The sequence below is a fragment of the Muntiacus reevesi genome, chromosome 17, assembly GCF_963930625.1.
Source record: "Muntiacus reevesi chromosome 17, mMunRee1.1, whole genome shotgun sequence".
NCBI lineage: Eukaryota > Metazoa > Chordata > Mammalia > Artiodactyla > Cervidae > Muntiacus > Muntiacus reevesi.
In genome coordinates, this window is record NC_089265.1 from 20758871 (window position 1) to 20786060 (window position 27190).

A 27190-nucleotide genomic window follows, 5' to 3' on the forward strand; every position below is an offset into this window, starting at 1 on the left:
AAATGGATGTGGGGTGCTAGATCCTCAGCAGTGACCACGCGGCGGACGACAGGGCCATGGTATTACCAGCACAGCAACTTACCAAGTGCAGAAGAGGGAGCTTGGGATGGGGGGAGTTACGGGTTAGAAGACAACCAAGGGGGATACTTCAGTCTTTTTCAAAGCAGTTTTTTATTGGAGTATAGTTGGTTTACCATGTTGTGTTAAGTTTCTGCTGTACAGTGAAGTGCATGCATTATACAAACATCCCCTCTTTTTTGGACTTCCTTCCCATTCAGGTTGTCACAGAGGGCTGAGTTAAGAGCTACCAGTGGTGGACAGCAGGTTCTCACTAGTTACCTGGTTTGTGCAGAGCAGTGGATATATGTCAATCCCAACTTCCCAGTTCATCCCACTTCTTTCCCACCTTGGTATCCATACCTTTTTTCTCTATGTGCCTCTATTTCTGCTTTGCAAATAGGTTCATCTGTACCATATTTCTAGAGTCCATATGTGTATTAATATACAATATTATACACTTGAGCTGATAACATACACTTGAATTACAAAGTGTGAGATGTTTTTGGGACCTTGTCCTGTATCTGGCAGCCAGTGTGGATCTCAAGGGAGAGGACAGACCTGGGAAGTCCACAGATCAGGAGTGGCTGAGGTCATAGTCTTTGGAGATGAACCCAAATTCAGATCCCATAGGTTCCACTTATTAGCAAATGACCAGTAATTCTAAGCTTAAGTAATATCAATTTAAACTGAAGAAGTGATCCTTATATGCAGTGGTGGTGTAGTTGCTAAGTCGTGTCTGACTCTTGCGACCCCATGGACTGTAGCCCACCAGGCTTCTCTGTCCATGGGATTTTCCAGGCAAGAATACTGGAGTGGATTGCCATTTCCTTCTCCAAGGGATCTTCCTGACCCATGAATCAAACCCGGGTCTCCTGCATTGCAGGCAGATTCTTTACCGACTGAGCTATAAACAGGGTTAATTGATTTGTGGCACTTGGTAGGAACTCAAACACTGGGAGCTTATTAGCATTTTTAAACTAGAGTAAGGATAGAAGGTGAGAAGGCAGGCTGCAGAGCAAGGACAAGAGTTAACCTCACACAGGGAACTTCAAGGACAACATTATGATGACAAACAGGGATGCAAGTAACTAGTGAAACGGAGGGTGAAGGAAGACGATGTGTTTATGCCTAAGAACATCTGTTTTCTTGTAAAGAGGCAAAACTTTCAACCAAGAGTGAAGGATATGAGCAGGAAGCTGTGGGAGAACAGAAAGGTTTTAAAATAACTGCTGACAGGAATGGGAGAAAGAGCTGAGCAGAGGTTTCCTGTATTATAATTCTTTATCATAAACTTCCATTTCTAGTGGTGAGAACCCACCCCCTGCCCAGGAGGCCGAAGGACTAAGAATCTGACATTAGTACAATCTCAGCCTCCCCAGGCTGACCTCCCAAGGGTGGGGAAGAAGAACTTTGCACTATGACACGGTGGGGGAAGCCCACGCCAGGGCTGTGTCTTTAGGAGAGGGAAATAAACTGACATAATCCCTTACCACTGTTACAGCGGGACTTTCCTGATGAGTAAGCCTGCCATCACCAGCCAACGCTTATCCCAACCCCCAGCCTCTCCCGACGCTAGCGAGAAAAGAATTCTCTTAAGAGGGCGGACATCAGAACTCTTAGGAATCAATCCAGCACCCTCACTTAGCAGATGGGACACTAAGTGACACAGGAATTTGGGGGCAGAGCCAGGAAACAATCTTGGATGTCCTCACTGCCAAGCTAGGACTTCTACCGCATTCTTTTAGTAGAACCTAACCAGGGGCCGCAGGCCAGTGTGTTAACAGCGTTTTGCAGAAAACACCTGGCATTCGGAATTACTTCCTGCCTTTTTAAAATCTTAATATTTTGGTCATACTTTTCTCGTTGTTAAAACAAACAAACAAAAAACACCCCTTAAGAGGCCACTATTAAAAAGAAAGAATCTTATTCTTACTCTCATGGATGTTACCCAGCCTCACCTTGAGATATTTCTGGTAGAAATAGAAGCAATTTAAGAGATCCGACTAGTTTGCATTTTTTTAAAACCTAATATAATGTGGGCATCTTTCCAAACACTCTGCAGATCTAATTGTTCCTTTAATAAATGTGTAAGTTGAATTCCCTTCAATGATAATAATCAGGATTGACGGTGAAGAGGAGAAAGGTCATTTGTGGAAATTGCTAGAATCCCCTGCCCACATGCGTCTCCCATGGCGTGGACAGTTACTAGTTTGGGGTGAAAGGCCATATAATCAGCCCCCTCCCGACCCCAAAGACAAATGAATTTGTAGAAGTATCTAACTTGTCTACAATGGCAGGGATGGACAACAGAAGGAAAACAGGAAGAGACAACAAAATGCTTCATGCTTTGAAAAAAGGAGCTAATGGTGAAACAGTGTTGCTTGCTCTGTAATGGCAAAAATCTCATCAGAGGTCACCTCTACACTCCATTTATAATGTATCATTAAAGTCAGGCTTTAAAAGTGGGGTAGGATGTGAGGGATGGTTATGTCTTTACCTGCAAGGCTGAAAAGCAAAGATAAACAAAACCCAAGTAAACGCATAGTCGTGCCTCTAAATTTCTAAGTCTCGTCTCAGAATTTGGCTAGTCTTATGTGGAGCCATCACCAAACCTCAGCCAGGGAGGACCCAGCTCCATAGAACACCTATCACTGATCCTGCTGGGCTCAAAGGAGGGGAGTGCTTCTATCAGCGGGAAGGGAGGGAAGCAGAACCAATGAACAAACAAAGCCAGCTGACTGTCCCAACTGCGAGCTGAGTGGTGGCAAATAGGCACGGGAGAGCAGAAGACATAAGGAGGCAGAGAAACAATCTGAAAAGCCTAGTGAAAACCTGAGAGTAGCTGAGCTTTTAGACTGCTGTCTCAGCTTCCTGAGCAAAGCCAGATCCTGGGGAGGGGCATGGACTAGGATTTCCTGTGAGATCTCTTCTCTCCCTCGCTCAGAGAGTCCTGCTTCCCCAGCAGTGATGCTGTGAGAAGCAGGTGTGCCCTGCTCAGACACAGACTTGTACCACAGAAGTACCCCAGATTATGAATCTTGGGAGCGTCTCCCTTATAAGATCCTTCTAAAGTAGAAATAGCCTCACAGCGTTCTCTTAAGCCACATTCTCTCCACCGTTCATATGGACTGTTAAATGATGGTCAAGAAGCAGAACAAGCCCCAGGCTTAACCATGTTTGATCCTGAATTGCCAAATGACTCATGGCTCCGCTACTGGAGCCCTCCGCCAAGCAGAAGAAAGGGATTAACCAAACCAGCACATCAGGAGGCCCACAGCACTGGGGGTGAGCCTCTTACAGGTCCCTGGAATGAGTTAACTGTTTTTGGTTTGTGAAGAATATTGCCCATGTGAGCCAGGATGAGGGAAGAGTCACTGGGAAACCTGTCACTGTGTAACACACATGGAAAAATGACAAAAGGACTCCTCCTTTCAGCTTTAAGTGCTAGATCCACATCCATTTTTCCTTTACACAGTAGCGCTAATCACAAATGAATGATTAGTTTCACTTTGCGCATCAGCAAAGGTTATTTCCTTGCGTGTCTGAGAAACAGAAGGACTAAGAGGATACACCCCAAAATACTGGAACCACTCTCCCCATCTCTCTGTTGTTCTGATTTCTCAAGGTCAGCCACACCCAGGATTCCCCTCTTCTCATGCCCAGGCTTTCAAGTTTTCACAAGCTGGAATGTGGCATGAGCAATCCCAATGATTTTTAGAAGAGAAAGATCTTATTTTCTTAAAAGAACTTTCAGCCTGTCAGATACATTTTCATTTTTAGCTTATAAAAATCCAGTGATTTTAAAAAACCATAAAAATCAAAGATGCCTGTCACTCTTAAATCTTAATGACCTCTAAGGTATGCACGGCATAGGTGAGAGGCCAGGTTGATGTCTTTTTTCCCCTATGCTAAGCACCGAGGGCAGAGAAAGCAAGAGGTTCCAGTTCTGTCATCTATTAAAAAAGAATTGCCGCACTCTTCCCTTTTGATTCTTTATCATGAATGTATGTCAGAGATTAAAACAATCCTTCTAGCCTCTGAAGACACTTTAGGATGAGGACATTGTTTCTTAGATGATGTGCCGGCAAAGTTATAGCAGTAGGCAAATATGTGTTTCCAGATCAATCCCTGAAGAAGAACCCATGGATCGTTCAAGGAAAAGGAGCTTAAGTGACAGAATTCAACTTGTAATTCTGAAGAGAGGACCAAAGCCCACATGGGTGAAAGGATCTGCCTGAGGCCAAACAGAGCCAGGATGAATCCTTCTAGCTCACTGTGCAGCTTGGCAGGATGTTGCAAATCTCTTGAACATGTTGAGGCTGTGGTTACAGCTATGGGCACTCCGTCTATAAACAGCACAGCCTCCAGCTCACCATTCATCCCTGATGACAGGAGTAAGTGGAGGTGCCTGCCTCAACACACCAGGATTTACTATGTTAAAATAATAAAGTACTATCAGTACAACACACCTAGGCCATTTCTCACAAGGCAAAAAGTTCTGATTCTCCTATCCTATAAGACATTCTCAAGCCTGGTTAACAGGAACTACACAGCTCAGCCAGCAGCAGTAATACTTAGAAGATGCTCTCCAAGAGCAATATAATGAAAGTTAAATATATAATCAAAAAAGTATAAGAGAAATAGGTAAAATTAGCTTTATGTAACATAATATCTAAAAAATGTTACTGCTATATAATCAATATAAAATTTGAGATTGCATTCTTAGGGGACTCTCCCTTTAAACAGATCTTTTCTTCTGTCTTTACCAAGTGATGTTAACTAGTAGACATACTCCAGCCCAGAATCACAGTAAAGGCATTTATTGGGCAGGTAACATAAGCTAGATTCCATTAAAGGCACTCGCTAAGTCGAGAATAAGGAGGCAGGTTAATGGACATGGCACATAGGAGCAAACAGATACCAGAAGATTTTAAGGTCACACAGTTAAGTGCCAAGACAGGAAGAAACCAGATCTGATGGCAATACTCTTTCTATTCTCTTTGTGCCCCAAATGCTTTCTTGGGAGCCAGTATGTGAAACATCTACATTTACTACATGAGAAAAAGATCTGGGAAATAACAGTGTACAGTTACACCACTTAAGTAACAAACTAATCCCAGGCTTAGTAACCAAGCCAAACTTTTCTTTCCAGTATCATATACAATACTTTATAAATCCACATCATTCTAGAGTTTTGTGTATTGCATTATTAAAAAACCACATTACACCCATTCTCTTAAGTCATTACCCCAAACATACGTCTTTGACAGCCATAGAGATTTTGATCAAGATGTCCCCTAAACAGAGACTATAGCCTCAATCCCTCTCCCTTCGAACAATCATGTTCTCTCAATCACTCAAAAACTACTGACTGAACAACCACAGGCCAGGTAGTGTGGTGGGTGTTGGGGATAAAGTGGCAAAGAGGATATACGGGATCTGTAACCTTCACACAGTTTACATTCTAGAGGGGAAATAGTAAAACATGTAGTGTCAGATGCAGAAAAGTGACTGGAAAAAATTAAAGGGGCAGGTAATGATTTTAGTCTGTCTACATTATTAGATTGAACCACATGAAACTGCTGATATTCAACCATTTCTAACTTACAGAAAAAGCAGTTTCATTTGGTTCAAGCTGTTACTGCTGCTGCTAAGTCGCTTCAGTCGTGTCTGACTCTGTGCAACCCCATAGGCGGCAGCCCACCAGGCTCCTTGTCCCTGGGATTCTCCAGGCAAGAACACTGGAGTGGGTTGCCATTTCCTTCTCCAATGCATGAAAGTGAAAAGTGAAAGTGAAGTTAGTAGCTTCATTTGATCAGGAAACATTCGAGAATGTTCCCGATGGACTAGAGATCATTTTAAATTCGTGAAAACATTTCATGTCAATGTATGGCAAAAACCACTACAATATTGTAATTAGCCTCCAACTAATAAAGATAAAAGGAAAAAATAAAAATAAAAAATAAATCCGTGAAAACAGAAGACACAGAATAGGATTGAATAAACTTTTGTCCTGTAACAGATGCGGTAGGGGAGGCACTGGGTATAGCGAGCGCATAGCCAGCAGACTGGAAGAGCAGGATGGACTGAGGTGATGGTCTGAGTGACTGGATGGCAGACTCTGATAGGAGCTACTGAGTGGTTTACTCTCTGTGGTACTTCTCCCCATTCTCAGGTAGCAGAGTGCAGTTACCTGTCTCCATCGAGTGCATTCCAAGAGGCGGTTACTCCCAGCAGGAATGGGAGGTGAAGGCAGTGTGTGGATGGGATTCCTAGGACACCATCCACTCTCTCTCGTCCTTTCTTCACCTACTTCCAAATGCAAAGCCCAGGATCTTGGCAGTCCATTCTTGTTTAATATTTTAGTAAAGGAATATTATATATTCCTTGTGCAATTAAGTAACAAAAAATCCCTAGTCCATGAACAAACTATTGATCTTAACATCAGAAAAAGACAACCGACAATACGTGCCTCCTGATATGATGCAGAAAGATTCTTGCCACAAATTCGAACCTGGTTCTGATCAGGCCTCCCGAATTAAGCACTGTTTTACAAGGTAAATGCAGGGGACAGAGGAAGACACTAAATGACACTTGAGGATGCAATCAGTAAAATCTAGCATGTGGGGAAGACTATAGGAGAAAAGAAAAACAAAAACAGGCTTCTTTGGATCTTCATTTGAACAAATCAACTACAAAACGTTTGTGAGACAACAGGGAAAAAAATATTGCCTAGATACCTAATTCTAAAGAAATATGAAGTAATCTATTTTTTAAAGAATTCTTATCTTTTAAAGTTACAAACTGATAAATGTTGAAGCTGGGAATTAGGAACTTGAGAGTTCACGAGAATTATTCTGTTTCTGTAGGCCTGTGCCGCCTCTCCCCCAAGTCCCCACACTATCCACCGGGGCTGGGAATGATCTTACAGGAGCCTGAAGCATTTCGGTGACTGCTCACCTGTCAATGAACTGATCAATGATGATGATGTCGCCAGGCTGAATCTCTTCCTTCAAGGAACCGCAAGCTGTGGTCACTATGACATGGGTACAACCCTCCTCCTTCAGAGCCCAGATGTTCGCCTGATAGTTGACTTTCGAAGGCATGATGGTATGTTGCCTCCCATGCCTGAGGACAGAGGGTAAACATGTTAGAGGAGTGAGCAGGGCATTTGAACACTCATTATAGAGCATTTAAAACTCATTTAGAGCAATGCCTTCCAGCCCTTTCCACCAAAGGGCTTTCCTTGGCAGAGGAAGAACGCAAACAGGTCAGGCAATTACCGGCCTACTTGAAGTACAAACTATTTGGTTTCAAAGTGCAGACTCATTTTACTCTCCATATTGACTTTCCTATCGAGAGTAGGTAACAGCTAACTTAGAATTCACTCCCCGGGAAGACATGCCACGTCTATCCTGTGGGGCACCAATACCCCAGAATCCGAGGCATCTGGTCTCCCCTACACAGAAAACAAGAGTTGCTCAAGAAGAAACACACAGACAGAAATAGAAACTGAAGTTTCCAGTTTAATCTCTCTCTTCCTTTCTGCCCGATCACCCAAATGAAATTAAATTTTGAAACATTTAACATACTAGATTTCCCAGCTGCTTGACATCAGCAGGTATGGTCACCACTGTTAGGGGCTGAATCACGTCCCCTCCAAATTCTTAGGCTGAAGTCCTAACCCCCGGTACGTCAGAACATGACTGTATTTGGAGACAGGCTCTTTAATGAGGTAATTAAGTTACCCACCCATTAGGGTGGGTCCTAATCCAACACAAATGGTGTCCCTATAAAAGGAAATCTGGACAGACACACACAGAGAGGAACATGTGAAGATTCCGGGAGAAGACAGTCCTCTGCAAGCCAAAGAGAGGGCCCTGGAGCAGACCCCTCCCTCCTAAACTCAGAAGGAACCAACCCTACCGATCCCTCTGGTCTTGGACCTCTGGCCGCCAGGACTGTGAGGAAAGAAATTCCCGTGTCACTCAGCCCGTGGCTTCTTACCGTGGCAGCCCCAGCAAACTTCATACTGCCTCTAAAGATTTCCTGTCACACTTCACACAAAATCCAAACACCTTACCATGGCGCTCAGGTCATCTGGGCCCAGGCCGCAAGTGGCCGCTTCTGCCTGCTCCCGCCCGCCTCTCCCGGCCTGGCCGCGCGACTGCACTCACTCCTGTCAGGCTTGGCCCCCACCCACCTCCCCAGAGGCGCGCTTCCCGTGACCACGGCATCTACAGCACATCGCTGCCCCGACCTTATTTTTCTTCCTAGCTCCTACTGGCCACTCAGACTATGTATTTCCTTCTCAACACCCATCTTCATCAGTGCTGAGAGGGAGAGGCCCTTATCTGCCTTCTCTGCTGGCACCTAGAACTGGCCTTGCCATGTGAGTAGTTCATTCATTGGACAAAAAACTGAGTACTCACACATTCTTTCCCCCCACCCCCTCTCTCTCATCCACCCACACCCATCCACCCAGTGTGCCAGTAAACAGCCAGTGAAGGGAACCCAATTTCTAAAATTATTTTTAAAAAATTCACACATTAGAGAGTATGTTTACAAGCAGTATTTCAGAGTTAAAATTATCCTGAGCTGCTTGAAAAACTACAGACATCACGGGTCATGTTTGACTATAACAAGGCTAAGTGTCAGGAGACCAGTGGTCTTCACACATAATAATGCAATAAGCACGCTCCCAAGGAAGTAACTGACACAGAAAAATCTTACTTTGTACCATAATGATTTAAAGCTTGGGCTTTGAAGTAAACTGCCTGGGTATAAATCCTACCTCTGCCACTTACTAGCTATGTGACTTCAAAGTCACTCAGCTCTCTCTCTTTTTTTTTTGGGGGGGTGGAATTTGTTAAAATAGATAATAAAAACCAGGGTTGTTATGCAGTATCTCTTATGTCATTCCATATTTTATATTTTGAAATAACTTTATCTCTTCTGATCACTAACAACAGAATTAAGACTATCAAAAATATTTGTACATAACTGCAGATAAGCATAGCATATCAGGGTTTTTACCCCAAGGTCAAAAATGGCCTCTCAGAAGGTGGAAGTCCATGAATGCCCAGAAAGTACAGTAGCCTCTCCTTATCCACAGGAAATGCATTACAGGACCCCCTGTGGCTGCTGAAAATGCAGGTAATACTGACTTCCATATATGCAGTTTTTTCCTACAACAGGTGGATACTGTGGATAAAGGGTGATTCCTGGTCCAAGCAGACGGAGCAGGATGGCACAGAAATTAAAACTTATGAATTATTTCTAGATTTTCCATTTAATATTTTTGGACCACAGTTGACTGTGGGTAACTAAAATCTCCAATGAGAGTGGACTACATGCATTTTTCTAAGGCTGGTCTCCAAATCTCTGATTAGATTTTCAATAGAAATCCTGTTTTCTCAATAGAAAATTTTCTTGAAACATCAAAAGGAGTTATGAACCACTACATAGAGTGGTTCACAATCCAACACACTTCAGGTCAGCTGGTAGGAGTATAAAACCTTCACCATGGGGCTACCACACCAACCACCTTCTCTTAAGAGTCTGGAAGAAATGAAGTGTTTCTCCAGCAATGACCACAGATTAACAAGAAGGTTGCCTGAAGTCAACCCTGTGTGACCATCTAAAACTAAAGTTTAGCTTTACTGGTTTCATCAAAGCCACTTCTGTTTCAAAATTGCAGTGTGGCACAGACCTTAGGGCGCTCTTCATTTTCATACTCTGAATAATTCCTTCCTTCTCGACTGCGGGTGGACCCGAGATGCTTCTAACCAACAGAACACAGCACACAGGAGCTGGAGGTCACTCCCACGATCAGGCCCCTCCTTCCAGCATGCACTAGAGACCTCCCACTGGCTTTGCAGAAGCAAGTTGCTGTCTCCTGAAATGGCCATGGGGACAGCCACAACGCAGGGAACATGGCCAGCCTCTAGGAGTGACAGCCTCAGTCCTTCAACCCTGAGGAACTGAGTTCTGCTGATTACTATGGGAGCTTGAACATGGACCTGGAGCTCCAGATAAGAACAAGCACTTAAATATACCCATGTGACCTTGTGTAACCCTGAAGAGGAAATAAATGAGCTGTGGCCACACTCTGGTTACTTGGAAACTGTGGGATAAATGTATGCTGTTTTAGGCTGCTAAATCTGTGGTCATTTGTTATGCAGCAATAGAAGGCTAATATATGCAGTCTCACTCATTTCTAACTGTGAAAAATTAGTTGCACCTTTCTTTACGGAAGAGCATGAACCTTGTCAAGGGAACAAGGGTATAGACACCATAGAGAACTCAACTTCAGGGACCTGAAACCCCCTCCCCAAAATCCAGAACTATTATTAAACAAGGGGTCACGAATAAAACAGTTTTTCTTGATCTTGATAAAAGACAAAAAAGAACAGAAGAAAACATTTCCTCTTGCTGCTAGAACTGAAAGCAGAGCTTCAAGTTTAGTCAAATCATCGCCATCAGTCATTAGATTCTTCTAAGCATTTTCCCAACCTAAGTGGCTGACTTTATTTTTGGGGTTCCAAAATCACTGTGGATGGTGACTGCAGCCATGAAATTAAAAGACGCTTACTCCTTGGAAGGAAAGTTATGTCCAACCTAGATAGCATATTAAAAAGCAGAGACATTACTTTGCCAACAAAGGTCCGTCTGGTCAAGGCTATAGTTTTTCCAGTGGTCATGTAAGGATGTGAGAGTTGGACTGTGAAGAAAGCTGAACGCCGAAAAATTGATGCTTTTGAACTATGGTGTTGGAGAAGACTCTTGAGAGTCCCTTGGACTGCAAGGAGATCCAACCAGTCCATCCTAAAGGAGATCAGTCCTGAATATTCATTGGAAGGACTGATGCTGAAGCTGAAACTCCAATACTTTGGCCACCTCATGCGAAGAGTTGACTCACTGGAAAAGACCCTGATGCTGGGAGGGACTGGGGGCAGAAGGAGAAGGGGACGACAGAGGATGAGATGGCTGGATGGCATTACCGACTCGATGGACATGAGTTTGAGTGGACTCCGGGAGTTGGTGATGGACAGGGAGGCCTGGCGTGCTGCGATTGATGGGGTCGCAAAGAGTTGGACATGACTGAGCGACTGAACTGAAGGGGGCATGGGCAAGATCTTTAATCTCCAAAGTCAGTAAAACCTACCCCCAAACCATAAGCAATAAAGATGACTGATACTATGGTTCCACCAACACATTAAAAACTCATACCTGCATCAATACTCTTTTCAGAATTTAAGTTAAACTGTCCTTTAGTAGTAACACTCAAAAGATTGAAATACCTTACCTTGCAAGGAGGACGCAATCAACATTCTTTATCTTCCCCAAAACTAAGGCATCAGAAGGCTGCACATAATGAAAAATGGTTACAAGTCAGTGATTTGAATATACATAGAACAACCAAAAAAAGCTGCCATGTCAATTGCTCAACTACAGTAGGATTCATAGAAACCTGAGGTCTGAAGATATACTTTAAAGACGTAAGAGTCTAGATTTGATGGTTCAACTTAATCACTCAGTACTTACTGAGCTGTCTACCAGCACGGAGACATGTAAGACTGAGAAGGATGCGTGGGTAGGTAACACTTAGTAAGATCTATTCGTAGCAAGCACCGCCGGGGACTCTGATGCCAGACTGATCATACACAGATGTGTCAAGGGTATTTGGCAGGTTCAAGAACAGGTGTGAGAGTGAAATGCAAAAGGAGTAGGCAGCCACTCTCAGGGAGTTTATGAACTTAGTACTGGAATCATTCGCTGTGTTAACTAGGTCTCAGATAAAGGTCTGAGAACCTAGGACGTTAAGAAAACATGTCAGCGAGCTGACAGCAGGACTTGGGAGGATGAGAGATCAAATCTAAGGACCTGGCTGAAAAGGAGGATTTGGGTTGGGATTGCCAGATGCAGGGATCTTTGTAGGAGGATCAGAGGGACCAGATGTTTGGAAGTACCCCTATGGAATTAGGAGAAGACAGACAGACACCCTCCCCCTTGGCTGGATGACGCATGGTCTGGGAAAACTAAACCGCCTCCTCTTAATAGACAAGGAGGAATGCTTTACTTCCAATTCAGTTCTGCAGTTGTGTTCTCAGTCCCCTCGAAAGCCCCCCCTTGAGCCAGGGTTTACTAAGAAAAGACCATTTGATATTTCCTCCTGTTTGTTAAAGACTGTGGCATGACCGACAGGCCCCAAATTAGAAGCTGATTTGAATGCACGGATCTAGAGGGTACAGTTCCTGTGTGTGAAATGAGCATCTGGCTTCTAGGGATATAATTAAGAAATTATTTGTACGTATTTAAAAGCCATGTTCTCGGTAGTCAAGTACTAGGCATCCTTAGGGACACCTTCTCAGTTGGCAGAACTCCTGGCCCCTCTCCGCCTGGGGCAGGCAGCCCTGTGCTGCCAAGACAAAAGCAATTAAAATTCTGTTGTAACTTAAATCAAGCTAGCAAGGAAAAAGAAAAAAGCTAGTATGTCTCCACAAACTGGATACCTTGCCAAATGGAGTATCCACATATTTTTCAGTTCTTCCCTCTAAGATTTCTGGATCATCTAGGCCTGTTCCACCAATTACTCCAATCTAAAGGAGACAAGAAAAAGATACCACATTTGATCATTTTCAGTAGAAACAAATTCATTATTTTAAGCAAATTAATTTATCCATACTTATATGCTCTTCTCTATTCCTGCTAAGCCCTAAATTATTTTTAAAAATCTGAGCATTACTGAAAAGCCGTCATTTATTCAACAAATATTCGAAAGCCTTCTGTATTCGAGAAATAACTAAAGCATGAGTCACCTTTTTGGACTAAATCACATTTTTGCTGACTATCTGAATAACAAATTAGCATAGAAAAGTACTTTAACTAGTTTAAGTTATAAAACCAAACATAAAGATAAGTAAATATGGTTGGAGAAAGTAGTTTCTAACCAATTTTATTATCTTTATTGAGTGAGTAATGGAATAAATGTTCAAAAGACAACTAGGATAGAAAACAGTATTCCTATTTGGTAAGGATTTCTCATTACCCCACTTGTAAAGAAATGAGAGATTTTCTTTCCTATGCCACTAAAATCAGAGCTGTAAGGGATCACAGAGGAATATGGAAAAGCACTTAAAGTTAGCCTCATGTATATCTATGAAATCCAACTATCATTCTCTATATGGAAATATAAGTAATTCAAAGGCTGTAGTCCCAAATTACTTTTAAGTGTTATATTGCGTTTTCCAGAGATTAACTTTATTGTGCTTGTCCACAGCGATTAATTTGAATTAAAAAAACCTGATATTACCCTCTAGAGTTAATCTAATTTGATAATTAAGACACAAGAACAATAACAATTACAAAGATAACTGATTAACTGTAAACTAAAAATTAAATAGCTAAAATCATTAGCAAGGTTTCCCTGGGCTGATACTTCCTAAAGGAAAAATATTAAATCGTCAGCAATAAGCTACAGAGATGACTCATTGCTAGAAACCTAATGAAAAGTCACCTGAGCATTTTTTTTTCAATGAACAGCTTTAAATCTACTGCCACTTGAGTAAAATTTCTATTCAACGAAAGAAAGCTCCTTGAGAAAAAAATTTTCAAAGTTAAGAATTAACTGAATATCCAAATTAAATAACTTTCAGATAGGGTTACACAAGTTGATTTATACTAATATGTGGGAAAGCATTTACCCCACTAGCTCTATTTCCTAGAAAAAGACATCAGCACAGTAAGAAAAAGCAGAATTAAGATTTTTACAAAGAGCTTTAAAATTTTTACAAACTCAGATTATATGACAGCACTTTGAAAGCGCTCCCACATCAGGTGGCTGAACCAGTTTTTGAGGTTGCTGCCACCTTGTGGCACATTGTTGAAACCACAACAGGTTAAATATCGTGTAGCAATTCAACATTTTCTGCTGTGTTAATCATGGGTACAGATTAACCAGTACAGTATCGCAGTTTTCAAATCAATGGAAGTGTTCCTTCACTTAAGTCAGTAGGTTTAAATCATTCCAGTGCAGTAGAAAATTTTAAAATCACACTGTTTTATGAAATCCTAACCCTTCCTCCAGCTGGCATCTCCAGTTTATCATTTTATGTACTGCCAAAGCCTCACAGATCACAGCTCGGATGGGTAGGGGCTGTAATGAACTGTCCAGCCCATGTCATCACCTAGACCGCTAAATTCAGTTGATGACTCTGAAATCACTCTCAGCCTACTTTTGGGGATTCTGCTACGGATGGAAACTTCGTGGTTTTTCGGGTTTCTTTTTAATTTTTAAAAAAATACTACCACTTTGACTTGGCTGTTTCTTCGGGCCAAGGCATCTCCCATTCTGGATTTAACGATGGACTCACTCGTACAGACAAAACAAACCTGACTTGGCTGTGAAACCACTCTCTGTTTAGGCAAGCTAGCCCAGCACCATAGCGTTGAATAAGGCCAGGTGGGGTCTTTCTAAAGTTCAGTGCCCTGGAGCCCACCCTCAGCTGCTCCAAGCTTCAGCCCATACCACTCTGGCTGCATAGTGACCATGCACTAGGTAGCTATTAACTCAGCCCTGGTGAGCAAGATTTAGTTGTTCAATTGCGAAGTCGTGTCCAAATATTTCTAACACCATGAACTACACAGCACACCAGGTTCCTCTGTCCTCCACTGTCTCCTGGAGTTTGCTCAAATTCATGTCCATTGACTTGATGATGCCATCCAACCATCTAATCCTCTGCCATCCCTTTCTCCTCCTGCCCTCAATCTTTCCCAGCATCAGGGTGTTTTCCAACGAGTCAGCTCATCACATCAGGTGGCCAAAGTATTGGAGCGTCAGCGTCAGTCCTTCCAGTGAATATTTAGCGTTGATTTCCTTTAGGATTGATTGGTTTGATCTCCTTGCAGTCTAAGGGACTCTCAAGTCTTCTCCAGCATAATTTGAAAGCATCAGTTCTTTGAAGCTCAGTCTTTTATGGGCTGTCATATCTGTACATGACTACTGGAAAAGCTATAGCTTTGACTATACAGACCTTTGTCAGCAAAGTGATGTCTTTGCTTTTTAATACACTGTCTAGGTTGGTCACAGCTTTCCTTCCAAGGAGCAAACGTCTTTTAATTTCATTTATTTTAGTACTGGGTGTGAAAACAAGAGCTGTTACAACTCAGAAAGGCCAGGATATGGTCTCTAGTACTGGAATTATCTGTAGGAGAGCCTGTCCAGTCAAAATGGCTTCAGTGGTTTATGAAAACCCATTATCTTATAAGGGATACAGAACTGTAGCAACTGAGCCAAACCAGGGAATTCACTCACTCACCTTTCTCTTGCTGCATAGGGAGGCCCGCAGTGAAAAGATGTGGCAAAGTCGCCACCTGCTGGTTCCACGGTAAAGTACAACTAAGCGATGAAACTCCCAAGCACCAGTGGCATAATCCTGTCATTCCCCAGTTCAGTTCAGTCCAGTCATGTCCGCTCCGACTCTTTATGACCCCATGGACTGCAGCATGCCAGGCCTCTCTGTCCATCACCAACTCCCGGAGCATGCTCAGACTCATGTCCACTGAGTCAGTGATGCCATCCAACCATCTCATCCTCTGTCATCCCCTTCTCCTGCCTTCAACTTTTCCCAACATCAGGGTCTTTTCAAATCACATCAGGTGGCCAAAGTATTGGAGTGTCAGCTTAAGCATTAGTCCTTCCAATGAATATTCAGGACTGATTTCCTTTAGTATTGACTGGTTGGATATCCTTGCAGTTCAAAGGACTCTCAAGAGTCTTCTCCAACACCACAGTTCAAAAGCATCAATTCTTCTGCATTCAGCATTCTTTATAGTCCAACTCTGACATCCAAACATGACTACTGAAAAAACTATGGTTTTGACTAGATGGACCTTTGTTGGTAAATGTCTGTTTTTTAATATGCTGTCTAGGTTGGTCATAACTTCCCTTCCAAGGAGTATGCATCTTTTAATTTCATGGCTGCAGTCACCATCTGTAGTGATTTTGGAGCCCCAAAATTAAAGTCTGCCACTGTTTCCCCAGCTCTTTGCCATGAAGTGATGGGACCAGATACCACAATCTTAGTTTTCTGAATGTTGAGCTTGAAGCCAACTTTTTCACTCTCCTCTTTCACTTTCATCAAGAGGCTCTTTAGTTCTTCTTCGCTTTCTTCCATTAGGGTGGTGTCATCTGCGTATCTGAGGTTATTGATATTTCTCCCAGCAATCTTGATTCCAGCTTGTGCTTCATCCAGCCTAGCATTTCTCATGATGTACTCTGCTTATAAGTTAAATAAGCAGGGTGACGATATACAAACTTGACATACTCCCTTCCCGATTTGGAACCAGTCTGTTGTTCCATGTCCAGTTCTAACTGTTGCTTCTTGACGTGCATACAGATTTCTCAGGAGGAAGGTCAGCTGGTCTGGTATTCCTGTCTCTTTCAGAATTTTCCACAGTTTATTGTGATCCACACAGTCAAAGGCTTTGGCATTGTCAATAAAGCAAAAGTAGATGTTTTTCTGGAACTCTCTTGCTTTTTCAAAGACCCAGGGGATGTTGGCAATCTGATCTCTGGTTCCTCTGCCTTTTCTAAATCCAGCTTGAACATTTGGAAGTTCACAGTTCACATACTGTTGAAGCCTGTCTTGGACAGTTTTTAGTATTACTTTGCTAGCGTGTGAGATGAATGCAGTTGTGCAGTAGTTTGAGCATTCTTTGGCATTGCCTTTCTTTAGGATTGGAATAAAAACTGACCTCTTCCAGTCCTGTGGCCACTGCTGAGTTTTCCAAATTTGCTAGCATATTGGGTGCAACACTTTCACAGCATCATCTTTTAGTATTTGAAATAGCTCAACTGGAATTCCATCACCTCCACTAGCTTTGTTCATAGTGATGCTTCTTAAGGCCCAGTTGACTTCACATTCCAGGATGTCTGGCTCTAGGTGAGTGATCACACCATCATGATTCTCTGGGTCATGAAGATCTTTTTTGTATATTCTTCTGTGTATTCTTGCCACCTCTTCTTAATATCTTCTCCTTCTGTTAGGTCCATACCATTTCTGTCCTTTATTAAGCCCATCTTTGCATGAAATGTTCCCTTGGTATCTCATTTTCTTGAAGAAATCTCTATCTTTCCCATTCAATTGTTTTCCTCTATTTCTTTGTATTGATCCCTGAGGAAGGCTTTCTTATTTCTCCTTGCTATTCTTTGGAACTCTGCATTCAAATGGGTATATCTTTCCTTTTCTCCTTTGCCTTTCGCTTCTCTTCCTTTCACAGCTATTTGTAAGGCCTTCTCAGACAGCCATTTTGCCTTTTTGCATTTCATTCTCTTGGGGATGGTCTTGATTCCTGCCTCCTGTACAATGTCACAAGCCTCCATCCATAGTTCTTCAGGTACTCTGTCTATCAGATCTAATCCCTTGAATCTATTTGTCACTTCTGCTATATAATCGTAAGGGATTTGATTTAGGTCATACCTGAATATCTAGTGGTTTTCCCTACTTTCTTCAATTTCGGTCTGAATTTGGCAAGAAGGAGTTCATGATCTGAGCCACAGTCAGCTCCCCATCTTGTTTTTTGCTGACTGTATAGCGCTTCTCCATCTTTGGCTGCAAAGAATATAATCAATCTGATTTCAGTGTTGACCATCTGGTGGTCCATGTGTAGAGTCTTCTCTTGTGTTGTTGGGAGAGGGTGTTTGTCATTCCCCTCTAGTCTCTAAATTCAAATGGTCAATGCAGTATCTGCCTTGATAAAGGAACTGTGTCTTCTCATTTACACACCACAGGCACTGTGCTAAAGTGCTTCAGTGGCCTTTCTTCACTTACTTTCCACAGTCATCCTGTAAAATCGGCCCTATAATGTTAACACCCACTTTACAAAAGAGGAAAGATAAACACAAAAATTAGGAAATTTTTTCAAAGAGCAAATTGTAAACAGCAAAGCTGGACTAGGGACCCAGGTTTTCATACTTAACCACTATGATGTATTAGCTCCCAATATACCCTGGAATCCATAATAACACCCTACCCTATTAGAACTGATGCAATGAACATGAACTTGGGCAAACTCTGGGAGATGGTAAGGGACACGGAAGCCTGGTGTGCTGCAGTCCACGTGGTCGCAAAGAGGTGGACACGACTGCCACTGAACAACAGCAACAGTTAGAAACTTGTCTTCATTTTAGGAAGAAACTGATGCTCGGTTCAAGTTCTGGACCACAGTCACAGAACAAGCATGGAAATGCAACTCTGGGCGCCTAAGCGAACCACCTCAGAATGGAAGGGGCAGCCCATCCACGACCTCATGCATATTTATCAGGTCTTCAAGGTACTGCATGCATCCAAGCAACCTAGAATGCTCAGGAGAAGCGTTCAAAGTCTGAGATGGAATTTCTGGGCCAATTCTGCCCAGCCAGAACTTCTTCACTACACAAGATAAAGTTCAGAAATAAGAATCCCCTGGTCATTTAAGGCCACTGCTAGATTTTAACATTAAGTTGATTCTGCCCACAATTTTTTTCCACTTGCAGACCAAGTCAGACTCTTCAAAAAGAAGAGAGGGCTTGACTTCTTCTGAGACTGTGAAAGCATTCTATCTAAATGTTGGCTTACCTGGCAAGAATGGTTACTGCCGATGATGCCAGAAGGGTTCCTGCTAACCCCTACTCTCTGTGCACTTGCCCTGGTACCGGCAACTGATTTCACATACCTCACTTGGTTTCACAGAAAGGGCAATGGCGACCCACTCCAGTACTCGTGCCTGGAAAATCCCCTGGATGGAAGAGCCTGAAAGGCTGCAGTCCATGGGGTCGCTAAGAGTCAGACACGACTGAACAACTTCACTTTCACTTTTCACTTTCATGCATTGGAGAAGGAAATGGCAACCCACTCCAGTGTTCTTGCCTGGAGAATCCCAGGGACGGGGGAGCCTGGTGGGCTGCCATCTATGGGGTCGCACAGAGTCGGACACGACGTGACTTAGCAGCAGAAGGAGCACTTGGTTTCAACAACCACTCATCACCACTTTGAAGCCTGGAAATGTTACATGGAGGAAACTACAACTCCATGAAGGCACTCTCAAAAATACCATAACCCTAAGCAGGTAAGACTAGCCCCTGCCAGGGGGATGGGCTGCCTCTGAGTTCTTCAAGCTCACGATGAGGGAAGAGCCAAAGCTCCAGCTGGCGGCAGCCCCTGCTCTGAGCACTGCAGTCCTTCAGCTTTGGTCACCACTGACAGGTCTGAAAGTACAGCAGACAAAAGTCCTCCTTTTAATGAGCTGACCTCGCTAGGAGGTCTTCTAGCCAGAGTCTTGCAAAATCTTGGAAGGTCAGCTGTACGGGGAGCATGGCCAAATGTCTCAGTCTGGGAGCCTGTCCAGAACCTGCAACATGGTCCATGGTGAGAGCCAGCGGTTCCATCTCTGGCAGGAGGCCCTTCTCTGTAAGCCACCCTAGTAGGTGATGCTTATGAATGCCACTGTGTCTTACAAATCCATATGCTGAAGTTCTAACTCCTAATCCCTCAGAATTTGACTATTTAAAAATTTGTGAAGTACAGTTATTTTACAATATTAGTTTCAGGTGTATAGCATTGTTGTTGCCCAGTCGCTAAGTCATGCCTGACTCCTTGCGACCTCACGGACTCCAGCACTCCAGGCTTTCCTGTCCTTCACTATTGCCTGAAGTTTGCTCAGATTCATGTCCACTGAGTTGGTGATACTATCTAACCATCTCATCCTCTGCCGCCTTCCTCTCCTCTTGTGTTCAGTCTTTTCCAGCATCAGGGTCTTTTCCAATGAGTTGGCTGTTCACATCAGGTGACCAAAGTGTTGCAGTTCCAGCTAAGTGATTCAATTTTTGCAATGATACTCTATTCAAACTTATTACAAAATACTGGCTGTATTTTCCTGTGTTGTATATCTTTGTTGGTTTTAAAATTTTATACATAGCAGTCTGTATCTCTTAATTCTATACCCTTATCTTACCCCACCCCCTTCCTTCTCCCCACTGGTAACCACGAGCTTGTTCTCTGGGTCTGTTTTTCTGTTATAGACATTTGTTCATAGATTCCACATACAAGTGATAAAGAGTATTTGTCTTTCTCTGAGTGATTTCACTAAGCCTAATACTTTTTAGGTCCATCAGTACTGTTGCAAATGGCAGAATTTCATTCTTCTTCATGGCTAATATTCTACTGTGCATATATATACATATACACACACCCCTTCTTTATCCATTCATCTGTTGATGAGCACTTAGGTTGCTCCCATCAACATGTTATTTGTAGACCCTTTATTTATTTTTGGCTGTGTGAGTCTTCACTGATGCATGTGGGCTTTGCTCTAGTTGCAGTGAGCAGGGGCTACGACTTTTCCCTGTGGTCCACGGGCTTTCACTGCAGTAGCTTCTCTTGCTGGGGAGCATGGGCTCTAGGTATGAAGGCTCAGCAGTTGTCGTGCAGGCACTCAGCTGCTGCACATGTGGAATCTTCCCAAACCAGGGATCGAACCCATGTCCCCTGCACTGGCAGGTAGGTCCTTAACCACTGGGCCACCAGGGAAGTCCTGTCAAGTTTTTGATGATAGCCATCTTGACAGGTATGAAGTGATCTCATTGTGGTTTTGATTTGGATTTCTTTGATGATTAGTGACATTGAGCAGAATTTGACTGTTTTTGGAGAATGGGTCTTTGAACAAGTAATTTACATTAACTGAGGTCTCGGGGTGGGGTGCTAATCCAAAATAACTGCAGATTCAGAACAACACCGTTTTAATTTAATCCACCTCTGTTTGCAAACTCAAGGTATTGTTCTAATGGGTCAAAGTGTTAGTCACTCAGTCATGTCCAACTCTTTGTGACACCATGGACTATAGCCCACCATGCTCCTCTGTCCATGGAATTTTCCAGGCAAGGGTACTGGAGTGGGTTGCCATTCCCTTCTCCAGGGGATCTTCCCAACCCAGAGATCGAACCTGGGTCTCCTGCATTGCAGACAGATTCTTAGCCACCAGGTTAAGCCCAGTCGTTCCTTAATCCATACAACTATGAGAATCAAAGGAAATAATGCATTTATATCTGTCACTGTTTCTATACACCTTCTCACCTCCAGCAAAAGGAAAATAAAAAAAGCCTTCCTTAAAGCAACAACAACAAGCCCCTTATCTCTGTCTGTCTCTGCTACTCAGAACACAACCCTGGCGGTGTCATCTCCTCACCAGGCGGTCTCTGCCCCAGGGGTCCCCAACCAAGTATCGAGGCTCTCCTGGGAGGTGCCTGGGAACCCACGGGGACATTTCTGGCTGTCACCATGACTGGGGGGAGCGCTACCACATTTCGTGGGGAGAAGGGACCCAGATGTGTTTATGTCCAGCAGTGCTCAGGGCAGTTCTACTAAGGAAGGAACCGTCCTGTCCCTGGGTCTCTAGGCAAAAAACAAAGGCTCACTGTCATTTGGTTTCCAGTTGGGGTCTGTGAGTTGTCCACCAGTTTTTTAAGGACACTCAAGGACTTTCAGTGTGAAAGTCCAAGGTCAGCCAGCAAAAAGGAGAGCTTCAAAGGCCTGTTCTCCACAGTCCCTCCATAACTTGCCTATCATCCCCCTTAATACCATTTTGTTTACAGCCCACTACCCAACTATGATGGGACCACATCCCCTCCTTGTCACAGCAATCATGTAAACAAGATTGATTTTTAATCTCTCAGTAAAAGTTGGGCAAGCTGCCTAAGGGAGCCATGGCCCATTAAAGGAGCCTCTCAGAATGGCAAAGACTGGTTCAAACCCTCTGCGTGGTTAAGCGTGCCACCTGCCCATGCCTGGTGCTGTAGGATATGGTATCTCTGAGAACCTCTCAGACAATGGCTGCTATTAATTCCGTGGGAGAGTGTCCAGAGGCGCTTGGGAGGCTGCTTGCTTATGGACATACTTTATACCCCCTCTTCCTTAGAGCTGCATGACCTTTCTCAACAGAGTAAAACAGGGCACAGGGACCACACATGTCAGAGTTCAGAAATGGCTCACAGCATCTAACTGGTGGAATGTCTACGCCAGTTCAGTCACTGTCTAGGTCCAACTGTGTAATTCTGGACTCCTTAGGTGATCTTTCTGGGCTTCTGAAAAAAGAGGTATGTGTGGTTATATGATCTTAAGGAACACTCTAGCTCTACATTTGATGATCTGGGGCTAGGATACAGTTTTCATTAGCTTATTTTGCTCAGGACATTAGCATCTCTTGTTCTTTATACAGGATGGTGCCTCAACAGTCTGGCAGAAATGGTGTAGGAATGAAGGAATTGCAACAGCAAAGTTTTCACCTGTTCTGATATCAAAGAGAAAGCAGCAGGCAGGTCCAGCACTATTTGTACCTATTAATTTTATATTCAGCAGCTGGCTAAGAACAAATATACATCATTCAATATTTATATGGGAATTCTAATCACAGTGCCCATTCTGCACTTAAATGCACTGCACTAATTTTACAGGGAAACTGTGTGGTAGGGAGAATACCAAACGAGGTTAAAGTGAGACTGTTTTAAATATCACCCCTCTCTATTTTTAACATCACTCTAAGTGTATTCCTGTAAGAGAAAGACAATAGTTTCTTGCTTACCCACTGAAAGCTGCAACCTAATTTAATTTTTGGAAAAAAGATAATCAAAATTAACCTCAGCTCCCTCACTTGGAAGCGCTACCACTGAATAAGTTTCAGCCATGTGCTAAAAGACAATACAATTCTAATGTCCCAGCAAACCCAACAGTAAGGTTCCCATTTTACTGAAATGAAAAAGAGCATCATAAAAATTCTGCTTTGTTCTCTATGACTGATAAGGAAGAGGCAGTCTACAAATACTTGTTAATGCAAGATTCTTCTCAAAATGGAAAAAGGAATTTAGTATCTTAAGTGTGACTGCAACTCTGCCCACCCCACCCCCTTTTCATCTAGTGTCTGATAGCTGCAAGGGCCTACTAAGGTAATCACTCTGGCTGAGTACGCACTCCCCACAGATTTGCTTTCTCCAGGGGTAACTGAAAACCGATTCCACAAAACGTGGAATCATGGACCTTCCTATCTCATCAGCCAAGAATGTCTAAAGCCAGACAAGTTAACTGACCTCTTAGCTGGTCAGGCCTGAAAGCGATGTTAACTTTGATCATTAATTTACCTCTGTGGACTGTAATTCAACATTCTTTCCCCACCCAGGACCAACAGGAAGAAGTGCTTAAAAGCCCCTGGGAAACTCCTTGCAAACCTCAGAACTAGGGCCTTCCTCTGGTCAAAGCTCCCACAGCACAATGATCCCTTATACGGAGACCCCTGAGGACCGAGGGTACAAGGAAACTGATCTTCACCTTTCAAGGTTGCCCACAAAGCAGTTTGGGCTTCCTTGGTGGCGCAGTGGTGTAAGAATTCTCTGCCAAGCAGGAGTCAGGGGTTTGATCCCTGGGTCGGGAAGTTCCCATGGAGAAGGAAATGGCAACCCACTCCAGTATTCTTGCCTGGGAAATCCCACGGACGGAGGAGCCTGGTAGGCTATAGTCCTGGGGTCCCAAAGAGTCCCACACGACTTAGCGACTAAACAACAAAGCAGTTTAAAGCCAGAGGCCTCCAAAGAGGGAGCGGCCCGGTACTCCTAAGCTCCATCTCCGTGTTGTAAGAAACTCTCAAGAGTCCCCAAAGCAGAGAAGGCCTACGTTTAGAACACAAACAAAAAGCCGGAAGCTTGCAAAAGAGCAAGCAGGCAGTTTTCCCACGTGGGCCGCGGGCAGAGGGCCAAGTCCGAGCGGAAGCGGGCTCAGGGCTGGAGGAGACCCTCAGGGGGTGTACGTGCCCACCCACGTGGCACACCCAGCCCCATCTGACCCATCTGCCCAGAAAGGTACTTGCAGTACCGATTCGCGGCCCCTCTCCGCAGCGCATGCCTTCGCCCTGCGTGAGCAGCTGAGACCAAAGGCAGGGCAATGACAAACTCTGCAGTGGTTTCCGGTCCCTCGCTCGCCGCCCCGGGCTTAACAGCCGCAGACCCTCCCCGCCGCGGCGGGGGCGCACCAGCTAGGCGCTCGGCCCAGCGGCGCTGTCTCCCGGACGGGAGAGAGAGCGAACAGGTCAGGGAGGATCGCAGCGGCCAGGACGACCAATCTCACCTTCACGGCAGCGGGAGTGGCACATGAGGACATGTCTGGCGAGGAAGCAGCGGCGGCCACGCTCGGGATGGAGGCGGGGAAGAGAGGAGCGGCGCGGGTGCAGCGCGCGGCGCGGCACTGAGCAGGAGGTCCCGGGGTCGGCGGTGGCTCCTCCTCTTCCTCCCGGGGACAGCTGGATTGGCTGCTGGCGTGGGCTCTCCCCCTTCCTCCTCAACTCCAGATGCCCGCCTCCCGCCTCTTTTGCGGGCCTTTTCGGTTCTACGTGGATTTCCGCCCCCCACCCCCACCCCGAGTTGTAGCTAACGGGTTCACGATAGTGATAATAATGGGGACCGTTGATTGACAGCTTATGCTGTTCCAGACTTTGTGCTTTGCACTTTCATCGGCTCGGTTAACTTTCGCAAGAACCCGACAAGGAAAGCAGCGCTTCTGGCTCCGTCTCGTATCCGCGGCAAGCTCGGCCTCATCTGTAGAGCCAGGCCCATCTTGTTCCAGAAGTTCTCGGGGGGAGGGAGAATCGTGACGATGAAGGCACAGGCTCTTCGCTGAGGCTGCCTCCAGCTGCGAATGCGGGGCGGAGTGCGGTCGACTCGTCTCATCCCCGCGACGCAACCGGCCCAAGACTCTGGGATGACAGAAAGAAAATCAACAGAGTAACGTGCTGCTGGATAATGATAACCTTTCTGACCTACAGACTCTGGCTCTGGGGCAGGTTTTCCAGGGGATAAAGCATCCCTTAACTTCCAGCCTGGGTCCACAGGGCCAGGGCCAACTTCAACCCTAACCTCTCCGATCAAAGTCCGATTCAACTAGATTCGGAATCCGGATTTCTGTTTTCATCACTCAACACTAGTTGGGCACACCCCTCCCCACCCTTCCCCCGCCGCTCCCCGACCCCGCCACGTTGCACCAGCCCTCCATTGGGATAATCCAATTTAAACTCCCTGGATGGACTGAATTCTCTTCAACAAGATGCAGGGTGACAGTGATGTTCTGATAGACAGAAATGTTGCAAAGATTTTACTCTGGGGGTGGGAGAATGGCTGTGGAGGGGTGAACTTCCTTTTTTCCCTGCAGCAGTAAAACGCTGAAACCCCACACAAGTATAATCTCATTCAGACATCACTGGGTGCTTCCCATATCCTGTTTACTTAAAACAGTAAAAATTTTCACTCATTATTTGCTCAAGATTTAAATTTTCTTGCAATGTAAGGTTTTCTTCTGTTTCTTTTAAATTACAAAATGAAATGGCCAAGTGGAAGACTAGAGTGCTCCTTTGAAAGGGCAGGAGGCTGGGAATTCCTCCTGAATGTGGTTTCCTAGGAGCTTGTCTGCTGACTGTCCTGTTGATAGCTCACTATTCAGAGGGGAACCGTTGCAGGGACCCAGAGACCTTGGCTTATATGGTGCTTCACAGTTAGGGGATCTTGACCAACTTAGGTGCTTTGATGTTAAGAGAACTACCCCCAGAGTTTGAACCCTTATCAATAAGAAACAAAACACAGTTACAGCCCTTAGGTAAGAGGTCTGCAAACCTTGTGTGTGAAGTTAAAAAACACAGACAATATCTAATTGAATGAGCCTGGCTGTATTCCAGTACAACCTTATGGACACTTGAATTTGAATTTCATATACTTTTCACATGTGACAAAATATTCTTTAGATATTTTCCCAATCACTTAAGATTGTAAAAATTATCCTTAGTTTGAAGCTATGCAAAAACAGATGGAAAGCTGGTTCAGCTGTGGAGAACTTGTCCTGTTGCCGATAGCCCCCTACTCATAGGGGAAAAACATAGATAGTATCTAACTGAATGAACTTCTCCCCTCCCAGAAGTAGATGACCTTTGGGTTGACTTGTCAGACAGTTTTTTTGATAGGAGGGCATATAATAGTATGATAGTAATCTTTTTGGCTTATTTCCAAGTTTGGATAATTTTTTTTCTTAACAAGCCCCAGAATCAAGGTAGGGCAAAATTTCTGATGGTCAGTGGTCTCTCCCTTTATGATTGGTATAGAGAATCTGGAACAAGATAAGGTGTCTATAACCTTATAGACATATAACCTTATAATCTTGCCCTGCTGTTCTTGCCCTGTAAATTCCCTCTATTTATCTGTAACTTGTCTTTCTGAAAACAATTCTAAAAAAGTACCCAGGCCTCCTTACAACACTTCTGATTAAGGTACTATATATATATTTCAGTGGTTTAGTTGCTAAGTAGTATCTGACTCTTTTGCGACCACATGGACGGTAGCCCACCAGGCTTCTCTGTCCATAGGATTTCCCAGGCAAGATTATTGGAGAGTGTTGCCATTTCCTTCTCCAGGGGATTTTCCCTACTCAGGGGTTGATCTGAGTCTCCTGCATTGCGGGCAGATTCTTTTACTGCTGAGCCACTAGGGAAGCCCCAGCAATCCCATATTTAATAAAAATGGAGTGTCCAAAAAAAAAAAAAAAACAATAAAAATGGAGTGCAGCAATAACGTGTAATTTGTATCTTTGATTGAGGGAGGAATCACATGGTTTGAAATGAGATAATAAGGGTCAGTTTTGACCAGCTATTTTGAACTTGGTGTGCTCCAGATAGTTGGAGATCCCCCTATTTAATTGTCTTATTTCATCCAATCAATTTCTACTTCTTTAGTTTTTTCCATTACTTATTTCTACCATGAGTTCATTTCGCCCTAAAATACCTAGAAATAGCTTCCATTCAATCATCTTGTCTCTTCTTCCATGTTCACTTCAAGTTGTGTCTGTCCTTTTATTTCTGGAGATCCCACCAAAAGTGAATTGTTATGGATTATTTGGATTTATTGAAGGAAAATCTTGACCCCTCTCCCTAGAGCAATGCTGCACATGAGGAGTGTATTCTGGTTAACAGAATGGCTATCCATCCTGATTCCAAAATCCTCACATCCTCTGAGGTAGTTATTGTTGTTTCTATTGTAAGAAAAGGAATATCAAGATGAATCCCTAAAGCC

The 27190-nt window shown here is 43.9% G+C and overlaps 1 protein-coding gene across 1 annotated transcript in view; it reads right to left on the reverse strand.

Moving 5' to 3' along the window:
* MTAP (methylthioadenosine phosphorylase) overlaps positions 1-24357 on the reverse strand; it is a 42502-nt gene extending 18145 nt beyond the window's left edge. Inside the window, exons 1-4 of the mRNA XM_065908004.1 lie at positions 24210-24357; positions 12576-12662; positions 11369-11427; positions 7021-7188 (exon numbers count right to left, since the gene is read on the reverse strand). Coding sequence (XP_065764076.1) covers positions 7021-7188; positions 11369-11427; positions 12576-12662; positions 24210-24242 — 347 coding nt within the window. The 5' untranslated portion in view covers positions 24243-24357. The remainder of the gene's footprint in view (positions 1-7020; positions 7189-11368; positions 11428-12575; positions 12663-24209) is intronic.
* Between the last annotated feature and the right edge of the window lie 2833 nt (positions 24358-27190).